Source organism: Protopterus annectens, chromosome 12.part0 (assembly GCF_019279795.1).
Source record: "Protopterus annectens isolate FY-2018-M chromosome 12.part0, PAN1.0, whole genome shotgun sequence".
In the NCBI taxonomy this organism is placed as follows: domain Eukaryota; kingdom Metazoa; phylum Chordata; order Ceratodontiformes; family Protopteridae; genus Protopterus; species Protopterus annectens.
Window position 1 is genome coordinate 504,191,019 of NC_056746.1, and position 23,304 is coordinate 504,214,322.

General features: G+C 39.8%; 1 protein-coding gene across 1 annotated transcript in view; it reads right to left on the minus strand.

Moving 5' to 3' along the window:
• Positions 1-23,304, minus strand: part of SDR42E2 (short chain dehydrogenase/reductase family 42E, member 2) — a 525,257-nt gene that overhangs the window by 320,057 nt on the left and 181,896 nt on the right. Inside the window, exon 7 of the mRNA XM_044089637.1 lies at positions 13,342-13,352. Coding sequence (XP_043945572.1) covers positions 13,342-13,352 — 11 coding nt within the window. The remainder of the gene's footprint in view (positions 1-13,341; positions 13,353-23,304) is intronic.

Here is a 23,304-nt window from a genome sequence, read left to right on the forward strand (position 1 = left end):
TACTAATTACGATGATCCTGAAAGGGTGCCTGAAACTTTTAAACCATTTGCAGTACACATCACGCAAAATGATGATAAGTTGAACTTTGGTGAGTTCAAAACAAGTTTGAGAAGCTATGAACATACTGAGAAATTTAATGCCAATGTAAGTAATGATAATGTGATGAAAGTAAGTGGCCTTGGGCAAAGAGTAAAAGCAGAGATTATATACTATGGCTGTGGCCAAAGAGGACATAAGCACGAGAATGCCAGAGAGAATATAAAGGCCAGAGACAGTGGTGTAGTTTGTGTAAAAACTCTAGCCACAGGGACAGTAACTGTAGACAAAAGAAGAAAGATAATGTGAAACAAGCAACTGATGTGGATGATCACACATTTGTCTTCAGAATAAACGAACACCAGATTCGTGAGTTAAAACAGAAGGGATCAATGGTGGACACTGGCGCCACGTCACACATAATTAACAACCTGAAAAAGTTTAAATGCTTTGATGCAACTTTCCAACTGGAGGAATACATTGTGGAATTAGCTGATGGAACGAGAACCTCTGGGGCTGCACAAAAGAGAGGTAATGCAGAGGTATGGCTGCTAAACACAGAGGGCCACAAAGTAAAGGTGATGATGACTCAGGCACTGTATATCCTGACGTACCCACAAAGCATTTTTTTTTCTGTTAAGGCAGCAACGTCCAAGGGGGCCTCGATCAACTTTAAACAAGGCCAGGACCAACTCATCTACAGGTTTGACATAATCGAGTGTGATAGACTCTATTATTTACACACATATGATGAAGAAAACAATAGTGAGATACATTACGATGCATCTCAGAGCTGTTATGACATTCAAGCATGGCATAAAATGCTCGGTCACTGTAATTTTGAAGATGTGTCAAAATTAGAAAAAGTGGTAAAAGGAATGAAAATTAAAGGTAAAGTTGAGAGACCTAACCTATATTGTGAAACCTGTATGCAAGGGAAATTTGTACGGAGCAGAAACAGAGAACTAGATGCAAGAGCAAAAGTTGTGTTTGAACTAGTCCACACTGATTTGGCAGGCCCAATTGAGCCAGTAGCAAAATACAGCTTTAAGTACACTTTAGCATTTACTGATGATTACTCGGGTGTAACATTTGTCTACTTTCTGAAAGCCAAGAGTGATACAGTCAAGGCGATTGAAAAGTTTATTTCAGATTCAGCTCCTTATGGGAAGGTAAAGTGTATCAGATCAGATAATGGCACTGAGTTCATGTCGAGAGACTTTCGGTCACTATTGAGTAAAAATGTTATAAGACATGAAACGTCCACACCTTACTCACCCCATCAGAATGGGACGGCAGAAAGAAATTGGAGAACACTGTTCGAAATGGCAAGGTGTATGTTGATAGAGAGTGATTTACCTAAAGAGTTGTGGACATCTGCAGTAATGACTGCTGCTTTTATTCGCAACAGATGTTATAACAGGCATGTGGGGCAGACCCCATTCTTTATGCTAACAGGGAAGAAACCTGATCTTTCAAAAGGATGAGAGAATTTGGATCAGTGTGTTATGCATACAGACAAGATAAAAAGAAGTTAGACCCAAGATGTGATAAGGGGATCTTTGTCGGATATGATAAAAACAGCCAATCATATCTGGTTTATTATCCTGACACAGGAAGGGTCTTTAGACACAGGTTAGTCAAGTTCTTTACTAAGAATGTAGCTGAGTGCCAGATTCAGACAGACCCAGAAGTGATAGATGAAGATCTTAATACCAGAAGAAGTGTCCATGTTAAGTCAGAATCAAAAGCTGACAGTCAAGACACAATAGTAAGGCAAGAAGAGGAAAGGCAGGATACACACTACTCTAAAAGTGAGAGGAAAACCACCTGCACATACTTGAAAGACTAAGAGTGTAAAGTTGAAAATGACGATTATGTGACAGTTAATGTTGACTATTGTTACCGATTAATATGAAACACACCAGAAAGCTTTAAAGAAGCCATGTCTTCATCTAACTTGGAAAAGTGGGTCAAAGCTATGAAGGAAGAACTTAAGTCTTTAAAGGAAAACAACACATTTACACTCACCACACTGCCGGAAGATAAAAATGCAGTAGGGGGTAGGTGGGTTTTCACGGTAAAAGACAATGCAGATAATACAAAGACTTACAAAGCTAGATATGTAGCTAAAAGCTACAGTCAAGTCACTGGCACAGATTATAATGAAACATTTGCACCAACTGCGAGTATAACATCTGTACGAAGCCTAATGCAGATGGCAGCTCAGTACGATTTAGAATTGCACCAGATGGCTGTACAAACGGCTTATTTACATGCTCCTATAGACTGTGAGGTGTATATGGAGCAACCTGAAGGTTTCGAAAAGAAATCAAATAACAATGAAAAATTGGTTTGTAAACTGAATAAGTCATTATATGGATTGAAATAATCAGAGCGTAACTGGAACAAAATGCTGCACGATTATCTTTGTGAAAATAGTTTTATCCAAATCCCTGCAGACCACTGTGTATACACTAGACAAGCTGAAAATGAGAAAACAGTCCTAATTATATGGGTTGATGATGTAAAGAAAATGCACAAGGCTAAGTTCAAAATGAAAGATCTGGGAAAGCTAAGACATTTTCTAGGCATTGATTTTACCCAGAATAGAGATGAAGTAAAGATGAACCAAAAGAGGTACATTACGAAAATTCTTGAGAAATTTGGTATGTCTAATTGTAAAGTAAGAAGTACCCCTTCCGAACAAAAAACAAACTTTGAGTGTGACAGTGAATTTACAGATCCAAGAAAATATCGTGAGCTTGTGGGTAGTTTGATATATGTTATGACAAGCACGAGACCTGATCTTAACTGGACTGTAAGTAAACTTTCACAATATTTGTCACAACCGAATGAATCTCATTTAACACTAGCCAAATATGTGTTAAGATACTTGAAAGGTACATTGGGCAGAGAGCTGTGTTACAAGAAAAGTGAAGGGAAACTTCAGCTTATAGCATACAGTGATGTAGACTGAGCAACAGATCAAAACGACAGATGTAGTACAATAGGTTATTGCTTTAGCCTCAATAGAGATGGGCCTATTATTTTGTCAAAATCAAAGAAACAACAAACGGTAGCTTTATCTACATGTGAGGCAGAGTACATGGCATTAGCAGCAACAGCACAGGAGAGTTTGTACCTTGTGCAGCTGTTGAGTGGAATGGATGAAGAGAGCAAGTATGAGCCAGTAACAATATTTGAGGACAATCAAGGAGCAATCGCTTTGTTGAAGAATCCAGTAAGCCGAAAGAGATGTAAACATGTTGACATTAAGTATCATTTTGTCAGGTCTGCACTTAATGATGACAATTGAATATTGCCCGACAACGGCCATGGTTGCAGATGTCTTTACTAAACCTGCTACGAAATCGAAGATTGAAAATTCATGTATTACGTATTTGGAATGTGAAGGAAAAGTTATCCAAGAATATGTTCTTAAAATCTATTTTGTGTACAGCATAAGCGGTGGTGCAGCGGTAGCGTTGTTGCCTCACAGCAAGAGGCTCTCCTGTTCAATTCCCGACTGGAGTGCCGTCTGTGTGGAATCTGCATGTCCTCCCCACGGTCGAGTGGCATTCGAAAGACATGCATGCATGGGTGTGCCTTTGCTGAAAGCTGGGCATCGGGCTGGCAACTCGGCACCATAAAAATCTGCTGCCAATCATTAGAGGACCGGAGTTCCGCTGTGGCGACCCCTAACCGGGAAAAGCCGAAAAGACAAACAATAAGTAAGAGCAAGTGGGAGTGTTGGCTAATAATAATAGAGTGAATGATCGTATGTGTGCTCTTGCACTGACTTCGTTGGTGTGGAGAGGTCAAGAAAGGTCACATGACCATGTGCTTTATAATAAAGGAGGAAGCAAGGGTTGTTCCTCTCTTCCGTTTTTAACCAGATTGATTGCCTTCACATGTGTTTATTTTCCTCTGTGAATGTATGTCTAACCCGACTTTCTTACCCTTAAGATGATACCGCCAACAGTATTTATTTACTACGTACTAAACTACACTGTTGTACCTCAATTGTTTGCATTACTGTGGCTGTTAAATTGGATTTTATTGCTGTTTTCACTGTTTACAAAGCTCTTTTTGCAATTTTTATTGCTCGTTAAGTATTTACTGGTATTTTTCACTGTTGTAAAGCTATCTGTTCTGCTTGTTCTGGTTTCCCCCAGCACTGTTTAAATAACTGATCTGTTAGCTGTTTAAAACATTCTTTAGAGCCTCCTTGCTGATTTTCTGTTGTTTTAAACATTTTTTAGTGTCTCACTGCTATTTGTGTGTTGTGTTAAACATTTCCCACTGAAACTAGGGTAGCAAGTAGCTGTAGCATAGTCCAGATGTAGGCTTGCTGCTTCTGGGTCTGTTTGTAGTGTTTTGTTTGTTCTGAGAAAGTTTTCCAGACCATCTTGGATTGGAAGGGGCCTATTTGCACTTTAGTGAGAGGATTGTGCTGATTGGGACCTGTCTGGTAAAGTGAGGCTGGTCTACAGCTTGTTACTCTTTTTGAATCTTTTTAAAGTTTTTAGCTTCTGGTATTTAGGCCCTACATTTGAACAGGTTTCTGCTTTTTTGAGTGTTGTACAGGATCGCGTACTGATGCACAATTGTGCACCAAACCCAGAAAGTTAAATTCAACAATTTTTCCCTAAAACCCAGACAGAAATATCCATCCATTGAGCTCTACTGTGATCGATTCTGAAAAGCCACCCCTAGTGACAACAGTCTTCAAGCTAGCATCATGGACAGTTGGACTACCCTTGTTTCTCCTGCCAACCTTATTTACTTGGGTCTCTTGAGGCAGTGTAGTGATTGCCTCATGTACACTGACAACCCTCTACTAATAACTCACTCTAGTACAGAGTGTAAGAGATGTATCTACACCAAGAATCTTGAAGCCATGCTCTCTCTCTCACTGAAAACAGTAACACAGAGATGGTTGTCAACTCACTCACCACTATATATGCACATAGTACCACTACTCATACACATACTACTACTCATTACACATAATGTATGGAGAACATCGATGTCTGTGCTGTAACTGAAACCTGGTTCAAGGCTCCTGAGAGTACCCCGGCACTATTAGGTTTTACCTCATATCATGCGTTCCGGCCCCAAAACCCGGACCACTCCACAAAAGGAGGGGGTGTATCCATATTCATAAAGGATACTCACACCTCCAGGTTGGTGGCAACGCATGAAGCTTCGGAAACCATCCAGGTGCAACTAACAATAGGCAAAACTGCTCTACAAATTGTAGCATGCTACAGGCCACCCTCTCAAACTCAGGAACCCCACACAGCCTTCCTGAAGACACTGGAGGGTATAAATGTATCTCCAAACACCATCATATTGGGTGACTTCAACTACCCGAATATAGACTGGGAACATTACTCAAGCCCTAACTTTCTAGCCCAACGGTTCCTGGAGTTCATAAATTCAAATGCCATGGAACAGCTAGTCACTGTTCCCACGAGAGGAGAAAATATACTAGATCTCATTGTCACAAACATGGGGACAAAATGCTCCACACGGAAGTATATCCCTCATTGGTGAGATCTGATCATAAACTAATCTCACTGGAAATCCACATCCCGCCCCCACCCCAAACAAAAAGACCATAGTGAAGAACTTCTCTAAAGCAAACTTCACACTACTCAAGACTGGTGTGGTATCCTTCAAGGCCCCTGAGTCAGAGGAAACCACAACCCAAGCTGCGGAAGCCCTTACAAATGCCTTCTATGAACACCTCCAGGACTGCATGGATCAGGCAATCCCAAATAAAACCAAGACTCTTTCCACAAAGGGCAAACGTCCAGTCTGGTGGACCCCAGCCATTAACAAACTTTACAATAAGAGGAGAAAGCTATTACATGATAGAACAAAATCCATAAAAGGAAGTCACCCCTGATCATTATTAGTAAAAAAAATACGAGCACTCATAAAATCAACTAAGGCCAATTTTGAGAGAAAAATTGCCATGGATTCAAAGGACAATCATAAGGCCTTTTTCAGCTATGTTAGGAACCTGGGTGGAAACTCACAGATATGCTCAGAATTAGTCCAAAATGATACAAAAATCACTGAACCCACAGACATTGCCAACATACTGGCAGACAGGTTCAGTGCAAACTTCACCCCCCCTCTTCCCCCCTAAAGGAGAGATAACTATCCCAGCCGAGTGTAGCCTCCCGGACATCTCAAATGCGCAGGTGAAAGCTGCTCTCTCTAAAACTAAAAACACAGCATCAATGGGACCGGATGGTGTCCCCGGCTGTGTGCTACACGAGCTAAATGAGGAATTAAACCCGCACATAAGGCAGCTGTTTAATCTCAGCCTTACCACAGGATACGTGCCCAAGGAGTGGCGTACGGCAACTGTGGTCCCACTCCACAAAGGTGGTGCCTCTACGACCCTGGTAATTACCGCCCCATAAGCTTAACAAGTCTAGTCTGCAAAGCTATGGAGAGGATCATAATGGAGCTCATAAACAAAGATATAGGGACTTGCAGACATTGGACCCGACCCAGTTTGGCTTTGTCAAGGGAAGATCATGCCTTTTGAACTTGGTCGACTTCTTGAAATAGTCACCAAGGCCATTGATGAGGAAAGGCAGTCCATACAGCCTACCTTGACCTTGCAAAGGCTTTCGACACAATACCCCACTCTGGTATTGTAGAAAAACTTACCAGCTTAAATGTAAACCCATATGTCACAAGATGGGTTGCAAACTGGCTTAAGGACAGAACCCACAGGGTTAGAGTTGCTGGCGCTGTGTCAGACTCCAAGCCGGTCACAAGTGGTGTCCCACAGGGCTCGGTCCTTGGCCCCTATTGTTTGGCATCTACTTCTCAGAAGTACAGGCCAACATGGGAGGACTTTGGCTGACAAAGTTTGCAGATGACTGCAAACTGGGCGCCATAGTGGAAAGTGCATCGGACACGGATATCCTTCAGAAGGGACTCACGGAAACAGATAGCTGGTGCCAGAGCCATGGCCTGAAGTTAAACGCCAAAAATGTATAGTCATACCCTTCGGGAAAAACAAGGTAACCCCAAGCTACCATATAGGTGGCAATCCACTAAGCACAGAAGAGGTTATCAGGGACCTGGGGACCCAGGTTGACAGTGGCCTTTCTTTTGACACTCACATTGCTAAAGTGGTTAGAAAGACCTTCTACATTGCCCACCTGATCATGAAGGGATTCACATCCAGATCTAGTGAGGTCATTGTTCCCCTGTACTCTTCACTTATCAGACCAATGATCGAGTACAATGCCCCATTCGGGATGTATCTCACCCGACATCTGCAGCAATTGGAGAGACCCCAAAAGTTCCTCACCAAAAGGATAAAGGGACTCCAAAATCTGTCATATGCTGCCAGATTGAAGAAACTCCAGCTCTATTCAGTCGCATACCGTCTGCTCAGAGGTGACATGTGCCTGACATACAAGGCCATGTCCAACCCGGAATTAATGGACATGCTCCACCTCAAAAATCCAAATCCACCAAAACCACTAGAGCAAGCGACTTAAACCTTAGCACGGATATAAATAGGACGTGCTGGAGGGATAGATTTATCACTCAGAGACTCCCTATGCTGTGGAATAAAATCCCGGTCCATGTGAGGCAGAGCACCTCGCTGACTCTGTTCAAGAGAAATCTAGACCTGTGGATGGGAGATCGTAGGTTTACCCCGGGAATCATCTCTGGGTCACTGCTGGACAGAGGCACAACAAACTAATGGGCACAGTATTTTTTCATATAAGGGGTGGCATAAGCCACAATAATTTGGGCTAGGCTTATAAATGCCTTAGGGCAGATAGCCTAGTATAAACCTATGAACCTATGAACCTATAACACGCATCAAACATGAAAATCTACATTCGCGGAGGTTCTCTCAAAAAACTTACCAAAACACCAGAAACCTCCGAAACACAAGACTGCTACAACTAACACAATCCCCACAGCACACCAAGCCCATAAGGCGTAACACTAAAAAAACTAATTTTCTTGTCACTGGCGACTCAATAGTGAGACACATGGATGTCCCACTCACCAGGTTGGGCAAACAGAAAGTCACGGTCAGCTGCCTTTCTGTTGCCAGGATTTGTTAAATCACACATGCACTCAGGTCTTTCAGCAGCAAGTACCATTATGACTCTGTCATAGTTCATGGTGGTCTGAACTACCTGAGATGTACCTCACTTTACTATATGAAGAGAGACATGGTTGAACTCTCTGAGTATGTGTCCCAGGCATGTATTTCCCTACCCTTGCGCAGCATACTACCTTCACCTAAAATAATGCCACAGTATTCACAAAAAATTATTGATTTCAATAATTGGCCTAGTTTTTGGTGTCTTTCAAAGGGGATCCAGCTCCTATCAGCCTGGGAAGCCATGCTCAACAAACCTCGCTGCTTTGCCACAGACGGTTTGCACCTGGCACCTCTAGGCTTTCAGCTGCTGGCAAAGGCTCTTGCCTCCCCAATAGTGCCTTTTTTAGGCAAGATCTTGAAAACAACATTAATGACATAAAGTTAACCAATCAGAACAAAATCAGGGTCATGCTGCTAAATGCTAGGAGCTTAAGCTAAAAACTACACTCCCAGGAAGTACTTCTAATACAAGAAGATTTATATGTCTGTGCAGTCACAGAAACCTGGTCCAAGGCCTCAGGAAGTACCCCAGCCTTGCAAGGCTGCAATGCCTTCCATACCTTTAGACTGCAAAATGAACACGTGAAAACCAAAGGAGGTGGTGTTTCAATCCATATTAGAGATAAATTCACCTCCCGTCTAGTTAGACTGGACAACTTCATGGAGTTACTCCAAGTCCAGGTTACAGTGGGTAAGACCCACATTCAAGTCATAGCCAGTTATAGATCCCCCACCATGGGTCATGACACCCATGAAATCTACTTGACCAAACTGGAGACAATCCAAATTTGACCAAACACACTGGTTATGGTGGATTTCAATTATCCCACAGTCAACTGGGAAGCCTATGGTATCATTAACTCACTAGTGCAAAATTTCCTTGACTTTGTTAATTCAAATGCCTTGGAACAAATTGTCCATACCCCAACAAGAGGAACAAGCATTCTAGATCTGGTCCTCACCAACATGTCAAACAGATGCACTGTTGCAACTGTGGAATGCTCATTGGTTAAAACTGACCACAAATCAGTCACCTTCGAGCTGGCACTAACACCATAATTCACAAAAGTTGAAATCAGACTAAAAAACTTCACCAAGGCAAATTGTATCCTCCTAGGTGAAGGTATAAATGCATTCCAAGCCCCACCCCAAGTTGGAAGTGGTAACTACGCCAAAGCTTACACTAAAGCCCTGTACAATCACTTGCATAAGTGCATAAACTCGGCTGTACCACAAAGCATCAAAGCCAGAGCCCCAAGTAATAGCAAGCTACCATGGTGGACATCCAGCATCAACAAACTTTACAATATATGCAAACAATTGCTGTCCAATAAAACAAAGGCAAGGACCCAACCGTGGAAAAGCACTTTCCTCAGCCTCAACAGGTGAATAAGACAACTTGTCAAGTCCTCCAATGGCTCCTTTGAGAGAAACTTAGCAAGTACAGCCAAGGATAACCATAAGGCCTTTGTACATAGCCTAAAAGGTAGGACCCAGGCATGTGCAGAACTAATGGCCAACGGTATCACAAACACACTCAGCCCATACAGATGGCAAACCTGCTAGTGGATGGGTCTGGCAAAAATTTCACTCCCTTATCCCGTCCTAACTTATCACAGACCTTCCTCCAAACTCCACCTCCTCCATCCTACATATCTGAAGAGCAGGTTCTCAAAGCCTTGTGCAAGGCAAAATACACAGCCTCTATGGGACCAGACAACATCCCTGGCTGTCTTCTAAACAGGCGAAAACATGAACTAGCATCACCATTAAGTACCCTTTTCAATTATAGCCTAACCACAGGCTTTCTTCCCGTGGAATAGAGAACAGCAACAGTTATTCCCCTCCACAAAGGTGGACTAGCAACAGACCCTCAGAATTGTAGTCCCATAAGCCTGACCAGCCTCATCTGTAAGGCCATGGAACATATCATTATGGACCTCATAAATAAAGACATAGGTGACCTCCAAACCCTGGATCCTACCCAATTCGGCTTTGTCAAGGGCAGATCCTGCTTGTTAAATCTGGTGGATTTCTTTAAAAATGTGACCAGGGCCATTGACAAGGGAAATTTGTGTACACAGCATACCTCAACTTGGCAAAGGCTTTCGACACAATCCCACATTAAAGGCATTACCGATAAACATAGAAAACTGAATGTAAACCCCTTTATTGTAAGATGGGTTGCCAACAGGCTCACAAACCTGACACACACTATCAAAGTGGGTGACTCCACATCAATCAGCAGACCTGTTACTAGTGGGGTGCCACAGTGCTCAGTGCTGGGCCGCCTACTGTTTGGAATATACTTCTCAGAAGTTTAGTTCAAAACTAAGGTGTTGTAGCTAGTCAAGTTTGCAGATGACTGCAAACTAGCTGCAATCATTGAAATCTCCAAATGATGTCAGTATATTCCAGGAGGGTTTCACACAGACCAACAACTGATGTATTAGTCACGGTCTCAAACTGAATGCAAATAAATGCATTATCATTCCCTTTGGCACAAACAATGCCCCTTCACAGTATCAAATCAACAACAATACCCTAAGTACCCATGAAGTGGTAAAGGACCTGGGATCACAAGTTGACTGTGACCTTAACTTCAACCACCATGTGTCTACTGTAGTAAGGAAAGCTTTCTGCATAGCACACTTGATTAGTAAAGGCATCGCCTCAAGAGCAAAAGTAGTTATAATCCCTCAATATTCGGCACTTTTCTGGCCCATAATTGAGTATAACAGCCCATTTGGTATGTACCATACAAAGCACCTGCAGCAAATGGAAAGACCTCAAAGATTTCTAACAAAGAAGATCAAGGTGCTCCAGCATATGGCTTACACAAACCGACTAAAGTTCCTGTCACTATACTCAGTATCATATAGACTTCTTAGGGAGACATGCTTAGCTTACAGAGCAATCCAAACCCAAACCTAATGAACTTGCTGCATATCAGTAAATCAAACAGGACTAGGGCTACCCATTCCAGGAACCTAAATGTGGCCTGCGACTTAAATAGGGCATGCTGGAGGGACAGATTTATCTCCCAGTGCCTGCCGCATCTTTGGAACAGGCTACCAATTCATGTGAAACAGAGCACTTCTATGACACTGTTCAAATGGAAACTGGATGAGTGGATGGGGCGCCATAAATTCTTACCAGGGATAGCACCCAGATCCCTCCTGGACATGGGCAGTCATCACTAAATGCAATCTTGGTTACTGACTAGCATTTCTATGGTATTACATTGTGATGAAACGGCTAGGTTTAAAATGACCTTTGGGTCGATAGTCTAGTAATCTCTTATGATCCTATGAATGCTTTTTCAGCATCTAGGCTTGTTAACATGAGAAGGTAGAATTTTTTATTAGTCTGTTCCAATAGTAAAGACATTTTTATTACATTGTTAAAGGGTGTACGGCTAACAATGAAACTTGTCTGATCTCTGAACTGTCAGAAAGTAAAATTTTTAGCCTGTTAGCTATATGGGAAGTAATCATGACTATAATTTGTTTGCTTCCCATATAGTCTGTTGGCTATATGGGAAGTAAACAAATTATAGTCATGATTCAGGATTGAAACTGATCAATAGGATAAGTCTTGTAATGAATCCTTATTGGGTTTTAAAATTAGCAGTTTTGAAGCTTTCTTCTATAAAAAGGGAATTACTTTATAAGTATAAACCAAATTAACTAGGATAGTGAAAACTGAAACTAATCTAGGTCGATTAAGCATATCAATCTCAATAGGCCTGGAGTCTTCCCATGAGGTGTTGTCTTAAGTTGCTTCTCAATTTCTTTCTCTGAAAAGGGATTAAGAGGCATATTGCTTTGACATATATACAAATGAGGCAAAAGTGTATCTGTTAAACAGTCTTTTATCTTGTCTTGTACATCTGGACTAATAGCAGAATGTGTGTATAGGTGGGCATAATAACAATAATAATATTTATGGAAAGTGTGAAATATTTCATGAGGATCTTCTCCCTGAGCTGAGCCTCAGTCACTGGATCTATGATTGGACATGCTGCCTATTAATAAGTACAGCTAAACCTTGAACCTTGAATCTGAAGTGTGCTAGTCTCACATGCACATTTCAAGCACATATGTATGCATGTACACACACACACACACACACACACACACACACACACACACACACACGCACACACACACACACACACACACACACACACACACACACACACACACACACACACACACACACACCTCCCTGACCAGCTACTAAATGGTGATTTTTGAACAATGCTGATATTTAGAAGTGTTTTTTTTTCTCAGTAGCTGGCTAAATCTGGTATTGAGTATATGGCTGTTCCATCTACTGACATTACTATGAAGGGTTTGATGCCAATGATTCATGTGTGTGTGTGTGTGTGTGTGTGTGTGTGTGTGTGTGTGTGTGTGTGTGTGTGTGTGACTGGGGGCATCTTTATATCTGGCAATAAACTAGAAGGGGTTGTGCTATCTGTAACTTTTATGCCCTTCTCTAACATCTTCCTTTGCTACGGTATGAAAGCATCTCAGAGAAGATTATTTAATGAGACAGAAGTGTGGGGTCAGTCAATGTATTAGACAGTGTTTATTCTCTTATTTTATCCTTAATAAAAATACTGGAAAAAAAAGAAGTGTGGGGTGGAACTCCTCATAAAAATTAATTTTGATTATTTTCTGTCTAGAATATTGTAGTCAGCAAAACCCCTGATGAGCACATTATGTAAAAGAATGTTGTTGACTGTCTTAAACAGCATCTCAGGTATTGTTATAGTGAGACTGGTGCTTGTGACACACTTAATGTGTACCTTGTTCCACTAGGGTGGCATCTGTCAGGAGAACACAGAGTGGTATGATTGTGCCTTTCTCCACAGTTCAATATGCGTGACCTGCATGATCAGCTTTGGAAATACTACATCAGGAGATGGCACAGTCACATGATGGCCATTTTGGGAATGGGCATTTTCCATGATTTGCCTTTGGAAATACTACATCAGGAGATGGCACAGTCACATGATGGCCATTTTGGGAATGGGCATTTTCCATGATTTGCCTCTGCAGCACATTTGCATAGCTCTAGCAGTTTCATCATGACCCATACAAGCGTACAGTACTTAGCCTGATTCTACTGCCCCACCTCCTCTGCTCTATACAGTTTTGAAGTAATATCGCATGTTTCGGCTGCACATTGCTGTTGCTGTACATCAGTGTGCAGTTGTGAAACTTCTCTGTGCTGCTCTGAGTCACACAATTGCTGTACAATGCCAGTACCTTATGAGCGAAATATGAACTCTGTCATGCAGATGTGCTACATGTAACATTGACATGTTTATACAAATGCATATTTTGATCTTTTGCTAGTTTTTTTGTCTCAGAAATGTAATTAATTGCAGATCTCCAAAGATGTCATTCTGTTTACTCTAGAGTATTTCTCTGACAAGTACAATATGTCCTAAAAGGCTTTCTCAAAATTAAACCAATTAAACAGCAGCATTGTAAGGGGAAAAAAGCTGCTTACAAGACAGCAGAAATCTGATAACAGTGTGTCCTTAGTCTAGTGATAAGATTACATGAACAAAACGGAAAACAATTTAAGGTTTCTTTACAATCAAATTAGTAGAGCAGGCATTTCTCTAGTTATTCTTTTTCTTGTCTTAACAAAGCTGTAGTTTATTTACAAATTAGAGAGGAAAACCAGGCATAAATTAAGCATTCTTGGTCTATATTATATCAGTTTAAAAAGGAAAAGAATGTATACTTTTAAGTTTGTTATTATTCAGAAACGAGCCTCACTCAATTTTCAACCATTCTAATTGTAAGAATAATATAATATGGCAATTACAAATATATTTATGTACTATGCATTATAGCCTTGGAAAAGTGGAATGTAGTTGACAGAATAAAGGATTATAATAAGAATGGAAATGCCATCAAGTACATTATGAGATTAAAGTGGATTTGTTAATATAAAAATGAATATCTGACCTACACTATCTTTAAAAAAAACTGAAAGCTGCTGTTTTACAATTACCTAAAGAAAATTGGAAAGAACATTTATTAGCGAAACTGTCCACCATTATTTCTCCACAACATTCACAAAAATAGTCACAGTGCTATACCCCACTAGTTATAGATCCGATATCAGTATCGGATAAATAAAATCTATTCATTAAATGATCTTGAACTAAATTTAGCTCTGTTCTTGGGACACAGCATCAGGTTTCTGTACTGCACTAGCAGTGAAAACTTTAGTAGTACACTGGTTAGATTACATGTTCAGGAGATTTAATGACACCTCGGTGGAAATCGCCACGATGCAGCAATCAAGTATTCTAGTCAAAACTATCAAGTGTCCCATGATAAGACTTAAGGTTATAAAAACAGTAATAAAGGCGAGTAGCACATTTACTTCTGCCTCTGATAACATCAACAAAATTTACTGATACAAGAAGTACCTATTTATTTAATTTGTTTCCTGGGAGGAAGGCTGGATCAGAGAGACTCTTTTCAGACATGACCTAGGCTAGAGATAGGTAATACATTAAAAATACAGTCACATGAAAGTGATACAGTAAGATATGTAAGAATAAAGTACAAGGTATAACTCTGGTAAAGTAATATAAAGCTTGCTGCATTTTAAGTAATAGTAAACAGACATAGTGATTCCATAAAGTAGGTAGTACATTTAGAGAGTAGTATTAAGCTACAAGGGATAATTTTGTAGTAAAATATTTACACTCACTTAAAAAAAATATAACCTAACTCTTGATATCAATGTTTAACAAATGATGCCTTAACTGTCAAATTCTTTAAAAGCAGGTAGTTTGGCTCCTTTTTAAAAATATATATTTTAGCCCCTGTGGAGCAGACAGTCAGCTACCCCTGGTGTCTCTCCTCCTTTTTGGGTGCTGGGAGTCACTCCTGACTTATACTGGACCTAATATGAAACTATCCTTTTGTCTGACAGAAGACTGAGACATATCATTGCATCATCATGCCTGAGGCCATACAGATTTTTTATTTATATACCCTTCCTATTTCCCTGCCACGACACCTGATGTGCAATGATGTGTGGCTGTTATGGGTAAGAACATCTGTCAGTGAATACATCCAGGATTTGTAAGTATGGGATGTATTAAATATAACCACCAGTGCTGCTATCCTTGCTTATGACCCCTCCCACCCCCATATAGGAAAGGTGGGAAATACCACTCCTTTCACCCCCCCACCCTGTTAGCTTCTCAGGTGCCAGGCTCACTAGTCAAATACCAGTCACCTGGGTCATAATCAGGGTTCCCTTCTTCTCTACTACATAGCAGGATACTCACACTTTTTTATTTCCATCTGTGCTCAGTGTCTTCCATTAATTCACACTGATTCTCAAAATGGCAAATGGCATAAAGTTGGATAGTACAATTTTATTGTCCTGATTCTCCAAACCATCAAGTACTATTATGAATGACAATATGAGGGATACAGATTTTCATTTGTTTCTGGGCAAAAATAGCAGAAACTCACAACTGAAACCATGGGATTTTCCTGGAATTTGGCATTTTAGGCCCTAGAACTAATTCACCACAAGATGCATTTTTGCTCATATTTATTATTGCTTGCGTTATTTGGTGTTCTGTGCCTAAAATCAGTTTTGATTTTCAATATTTAGATGTAGAAGAAAAGTATAATGAAATCACTGTAATGACCAAAAATGACATTAAAAAATTGCAGGTATAATTGCCAGATTTCATCTTATGGAATCAGAATTTCATTTTCTTAAAAGTTGAAAATTAAAGTCCCATATGACCATGTGGTCAAGTCTGTATCAGAAATGCCCTGATTTACTCAGTGGTGCCATATCATGGAAATGAAGATAACATTTTCAAAATCTGCATGTCAGAAAATACTGAAAATTCTCAGTGGAATCTGATAATTGATTTTTGTTTGTGTAGGGCCCCCAAACCCCTCCCACGCAGAAACTTTGCCCTTTAAGCACCCCTTTATTAATTATGACATTTATCAAACAGTGTACAAACTGAGTGCATTTCTGTAATTTGGAAATCTCACAACAACTCTGAAATATGCTGTTCACATATGCTAGCGACTTTTGTAAGTGGCATCCTTTCATGAACTTTTGTGTGGAACAGTATGAAATGCATCTAATGAAAGGCCACACTTTAAAGAACGGCTATATCAGTTCCTGTGCATTTCTCTGTGATATTGAAGTATTTATAACAGAATAAATGTACAACACATTTTGTGATGGAAGCATCTGATTTAATATTTCCATAATTTGCTGATTAAAAAATTCAGTTCAAATACCAGTTGATGGAAATATAGGAACTTAGATCCTGATGTAAAAGGATGTAACGGGAGCTCAGTTTCCGCACATTTGTGCTAACATTCATCAGTGATGTCTGTCTGTCTATCTCTCTGTCTGTTATGCAGATATTTAATTCAATATGGCTATGTAAACATGCTAAGTAACATTAGCAGGTATACAAACACCATTAACGTCTTACTTGCTGCATGTTACTATGCAGAAGGATGCATGTAAGTTAAATACTAAAACTGATAACAATACACCATCATTGCATGACAAAAGTTGTCTTTTTCTGCTGTTGACAGGTAATACACTGGTACTGCCTAGTGATAAATTGCCATTAGAGAATGATGGCTGATTCATAAATGGCTCTAAAAAATAACAGTAGCATTTTTTTTTATTTATTTGGCCCCTATGGAGTAGAACATTGGCTGCCACTGGTGTCCCTACTTCATCTCAGATGGCGGGAGTTAATCCTGACCTTCCTGAACCTAGTGTAAAACCCTGCCATTGCCTGACAGGACACTCAGGCATCCCAGTGCAGAAGCAAATTCATGGCTCCCTCATAGTAGGTGCTTACTCCTCAGTTGAATTAACACTTAAATGTGACTGGCTGTGAATGGGCTGGGTAACTGCTAAAGGGTGGTAACAACAGGGGAGTTACTACAGAGAACAGGCAGTAGTATATGGTGTGGGGTGGCCAGTCCTGCACACACACAATATGTTGACCACAAATGAAATTATTCAGGGACAGACTCTAATAACATGAACTCAGGGCAAGTAAGAACATTGTACAGTTGGTGGTACAGGGCTACGCTGTGTGAGGAGGAATGCAGATACACTACAGAGCCTGTGAGAGTAAAGGTAGAGCAGATACCATAAGCAGACATGCTGGCTAGGTTGTGGGGGAGGTGGCAGCAGTGATGAATGCCTTGTTAGCTGAGGGAAATGCACACACAGAGTGTTGGCAGGCTGGGTATGCTGGGGGGGGGGGGGGACTCTGAGCATAGTTCCTGCTTTTTTGGGCTGCAAGGTTTTAACTGTTGCCAAACAGGGAGTATGAGACTGTAGGCAATGTGGAATCACCAATTACAACCACACTGGATGGGGGATGGTAGAGGTTCAAATAATGTCATGCCAGACAGCAGTTTGTGCAATACAATAGTAGGTCTTGTGATTGAATGTTATAGTACAAAAAATGCACTTTGATTAAGGCATGTTACTACAGGAATCTCTGTCCTACAAACACACAGTGAATGAGTTCATTAAATAAGTAATAGGGTTTAGATGGTACCACCCCTTCTTTGCAGAATATGTCACCCCAAAAAGAATTTTCATCTTCTTCTTTGAAATGTTTTTTGAAGTGTAATTGAATGGAAAGTTTATCACTCTGATTTTCTAGTTCTGTGGATCACTGCTGGTCTGTAGGTAGTTTTAACATGCTGCTATGCCAGCTGGATGGATACTTTGCACAAAACAGTGTTTTTTTGTGAACTGCATACCTCCATGTCAGTAAGAGTATTTTGCAAACCTGCATTGCAGCTGGGGTGGTGGTCTGAGAAGTCCATATTGAGGACATTTGTGAACTGAGTTTGCACACCATAATCCCTTGCATATGGTACTGCCTCTTGTACTGTGTATAAACATTTATAAATCCCAGTGTGACTCTTGTATATTTATGTAGTATTTAGAATGAATGTGTTATTACACAGTGGATATTCTAGTAATATTGTGGTGGCAGATTTCTTGTCGTCTGACATATCAGTTCCATAACACAGAGGGATGAAGCTTTGACTATGGCCCAGATGGCACAGGTTTGACTAGTGATCTGTGCTGTGTAGGAGCCTGTATGCAGGGGATAGAAACAATTAGGCAATGCCAGCTCACCTGTCTTAGGGAATCGTAGTGGGGAGAAGCACTGTGGAGGTGATTGCCTGCTCCCAGTGGAGACTGGAAGGTAGAAGAAGAGCATGGCTGGGCTAGACATATGGAAGTATTGTTATAGTATGTCACCATGAAGGTGCAGTGCCCCTTAACAAGACCTCATGGTACTGCCACATGCATCATCATCATCATCATAAGCCAGCACATCAGGGAAGTTAAAGTTTCCTCAAAAACTCACTTTATAAAGCACTGACCCTTCAAATATAAATGCAAGGAATAACCCACCCTAAGGCAGATAGATAGACAGACAGACATAGATAATCAAATAAGATGATGGATAAATATACACAAACATGAATGAAGGAGTGAATAAATACGATGATGGAATTATATATCTCTACATAGGGAAGAGGACAGACAAGTAATGGTTTATAGGAAAGCAGTTTTTCAACATTTTGATGAAAACCCATATAATCAGAGGATCACTACAAGGGTCAATTTCTCCTACTCCACATTGTGCAGTTACCCCACAGTTAATTATATTATCAGCAGTGTCAGTGGTGTATCAGGTAGCAGCAGCCTTTGGTAAAAAAAGGCTGTGGGTTCTACTCCCATACCCAGTAGATCAGTTGCTGATACTCTAGTGCAGCATAAGGAGGGTGCTGCACTCCTGAATGTGTTCTAGTTTGGCTAAAATGATAAACTGAAGTCCCATTTACTTGAGTAGCTGGTAGCTCAGGTAAATATAAAGGATCTCAAAGCACCTATCCAAGACTAGGTAAGTTCACAGATGTTCTGCCTCAATCTCCCTTGGTAGGATCAATACCACCTCAGGTCTCCCCGGAAAAAGGCTGCTAGCTTAGTGGGACTAACTCAGTCAATAAAAGAAAAATATAAATTACCAGCAGGGGAGGCATCTTCCTATAATACTTGATTTTTTTTGTTTCTTTTGTTGTATTCAATTACAGTATTAAACAATAGCAGCATAGTGTCTATCAAAAGACAACCAATTACATATGTTTTGCAAAAATAGCACAAGTGACAAGGATATCTTTTTTGAAAATATGATCATAGCATTACATTTTGATGTCTTACAGGATCTGATTTGTTGGTGGGGAATCATGACATTAACAGTTTGATTTACCTAGATTATTGTATATGTTGCTTTTGAGAGTAAACAATCTGCACTGATGGGAAAATGTTTGTTAATAAACAAGAAATTGAGGCAATGTGTGCATCATGTAAATGTTAGTAAAACTGCGACTTCCTTTGAATATCTTTGCAACTACTTTCCTTAAATTCTGCGAAATACTTTAAGAATAATTGTGTGCTTCTGCCATATTGGCAATATTTCAATAAACCAAGCCATTAAATTTACATTATTTATACAAATGAAAACTGTTCTTTGTCATGCATTACAGCTGTGGCACTAAATAAACTTTAAAACAAAGAAACAGCACCAGAGCACTCCACGGCGATTGGACCATACACAGAGAAAACTAGTAGCACTATAAGTAATACTTCAAGCAAGTAGTATAAAATCCAAGGTTTATTTGAATTCCAGGTTAGCACTTTCACCCTCATGGGCTTTTTCAGACCTTTTACATCTCATAAAAGTAATGCTAACATTTATACTAAAGCCTCTATGACATCATTCTTTAATTAAGTAAAATAGTGTTCACCTGTAAGGCTTCATTCAAGAATAGTTTATAAATACTCAACCACAAAGCAACTTCTAAAGTTAAAGTATACATATATTAATATATATACTATGTTTATAAAAATATATATAAAGAATATATAAAAAATACTTAAACATAACAGCATATATAAATATAAAAAATATAAAAAACAAATATATTTAAAAATGTTTAAACATTTTTTTTTTTTAAAAAACTGCTAACTTTCTATTTTTTTATTTATTAGGGTCGATTTAATAGGGACTCTGTCATTCCCTATTAAACCGATCCCAAAAAATAGAAAGTTGTTAGATAAAGACCTGCAGGTCAGATGGGATATTATATTTGTATACATCATTGTATATATCATATAATGTAGTCCTCATACAGCTCTTGCATGAATTCATTATGAAATGTACTTTATATACAGTTCTTATATGAACTGGCATAATTTGTTGTATAACATGTTATTGATGCATGGCATATACACACATATATATGTTTTGATATACATAACATTTAAAAAAAAATTTTAAACATTTTTAGATATATTTGTTTTTTATATTTTTCATATTTATATATGCTGTTATGTTTAAGTATTTTTTATATATTCTTTATATATACTTTTATAAACATAGTGTATATATATATATATATATATATATATATATATATATATATTAATATATGTATATTTAACTTTAGTTGTATGGTCCGATCGCCGTGGAGTGCTCTGGTGCTGTTTCTTTGTTTTACACTTTATTGGTATAGTTATCATAGCATTTACCCCTACTTTGCTCGTTTTATTTGGACTAAATAAACTTTGCTGTAATATGTAATACTTTGTATAGCATGTGGTAAGGTATTGTAGTACAGAGAATCATATACTGGGCAGATGAATACAATGTAATGCAATTATATGGTGACACATACATACATATACACACTGTGTATGTGTCACTTCATAGAACATTATAAAGTAATACATACACTATGTTAATTTCTAAAACATTATATACCACCCCCTGCAGTTGATAAAGAAATACTGCAATGTAGGTGTCATTGCTGGGGATGAATACAGTATGATGCTAGCTGTATATATTGTCCGATTTAAAGTTTTGAGTATGTAATTTCTAAAAACATAATGCCCTTGTAAGGTGTGCAGACAGTACCACAGATGCATTTAAATGTGTCTCCCCATCTGTGTTATGTATTAACTGTGCATGTATGAAGGCTTCATACTTATCTAGTCTGACTTCAAAGACCCTCTGTAGTAGATAAAACACTCAAATAGTTTGGATATCAGCCCTAATTCACAGCACTGAAAAGTTCTCACATTTAAACAATACTCTCCAAGCGCCAGACTGCTTATGTTAGCTGAGAATAACACATAATATGGAGAGTCTCAACTGCCATTGTCTCACTAACCTGTCCCACTAAGAGGTCATGAGAAGATCAAGGCCTACATCATAGTACACAAGATGGATGTATTGGAAGGATTTAGAGGCCAGACATCAGCCAAAGCTAGGTCTTTCTAAGTAAATCCATGAGGCAGATTATGGCCCCTTTGGCCTGTACAGTCTCCATTAGCTGGTGATCAATTAAACTCATGGTTGTCATGCTTGTGGATAAAGCTGAGAGTAGCAGGAGGCATATTACTCTGGGTAACCACCACTGGGGATGAGCCCCAATGTTCTAGTCTCATACCAACTGTGCTTGATTATCCAAAGGAATTGTTCAATCAGATTTCTGGTGAGGAGTGGTCCAATGAGTCCTCCAACAAAGGCTTAGGGTCAGCCTACCTCCAAGTTGCAGATGGCTCACTGTTCAGGTCTAGGAGATACCTATGGTGCTTTACATGCCAGGTGGGATGGCACATTTGCCTTTGGTGCCAGATGTGCATTCATTGTGCCACTTCAGGTGGGAATTGGTTTCAATGGATGTGGTGATGCGCCCTTATAGTCCACAGTTTGATACCAGCAAAAATCCATGTGCAGCTCTCTAATACCCTAGGACCATCTTCATTGTGTACCTTTCTTCACCTGATACACCACACCTACCTATCTTTTGCTTATCACTTTTCATAGTGCATGCTACCCCTTCTGGAGATGGGGCAGGGGAATGTCCCACTCACTTTCACTCACCCTCCAAGAAAGATACTAGTGAGGACACAAACAATCACTGAGGTAGCCTGTATGATGCCCTTCATGGCCAGCTCTCACCATTACTGTGGAACATCCAGGATGAGAGAAGGAATGGCATGTCTGATATGGGGATGGCTTGATGGTTGGCAGGTGCACCAGGAAAAAGCACCTAGAAAACATCTCAAAGGCTCCACAGATGCTGCTGCAACAGAACTAACTACACCTCAAGACTACATGAGGAAGATTAGTTCTTTGAGTTTACTGCACTTTGGAGAACCACAATTTAGTACCAATGGATCCTTGATATGGCTTCAGCAGGCCACATTTTGATATTGTTAGATCCTCCTTCAGAAAAATCTGCTTTAAAATACCAAGCAGCATCCAAACAGATCTTAAATGAGCCAGAGAAACTGTTTATCCTGCAGAGAGTTGGAAAATGTTGCAGTCTTATGCCTCTTCCTTATTAGGAAGGGACTGGCAGGATTTCATTTCATCTTAGTGATTTCAATAGGCAAATTTAGTTTGCCAAATTCTAAATGGTGATTCTTCATGGCATTATGCCTGTACTTCTGCAAGGAACCTGGATGGTGTCACTGGACATAATGGATTCCTTTTTGCTTAGCAATGTCATATGTCCTCACAGGAAGCAGCTGAATGGGTGGAGCTAAGTGGAATGGGGTAGAAATCTATTACAGCACGTCAATGGCTATTATCTGTATTCAAACAACAGATGCAGTTATTCATTTTCATCCACAGACATTCTGAATATGTACCTACTCATTACAGTCAATTTACTGACTATATATCAGACTTAGGTGAAATGAAGCCTCAGACAGAGGACCCCATGGGCCCCTGTTGCACACTAGTCCTCTCTGCATTGCCTCTGTTCCTCTCCCTTGTTTTCTCACAGTCTAGCCCCCAACTATTTAGATAGATTACTTGATTTTTATACGTTATCTTAGTTTTTAGCTCCCCTCCATGCTTTTTGCACACCCCAAGATTTGACTGCAATAAGTCTGAAGGAATAAACTGAGTTAAGATGGGGACCTGGGTGCTGCAAGTTATTCA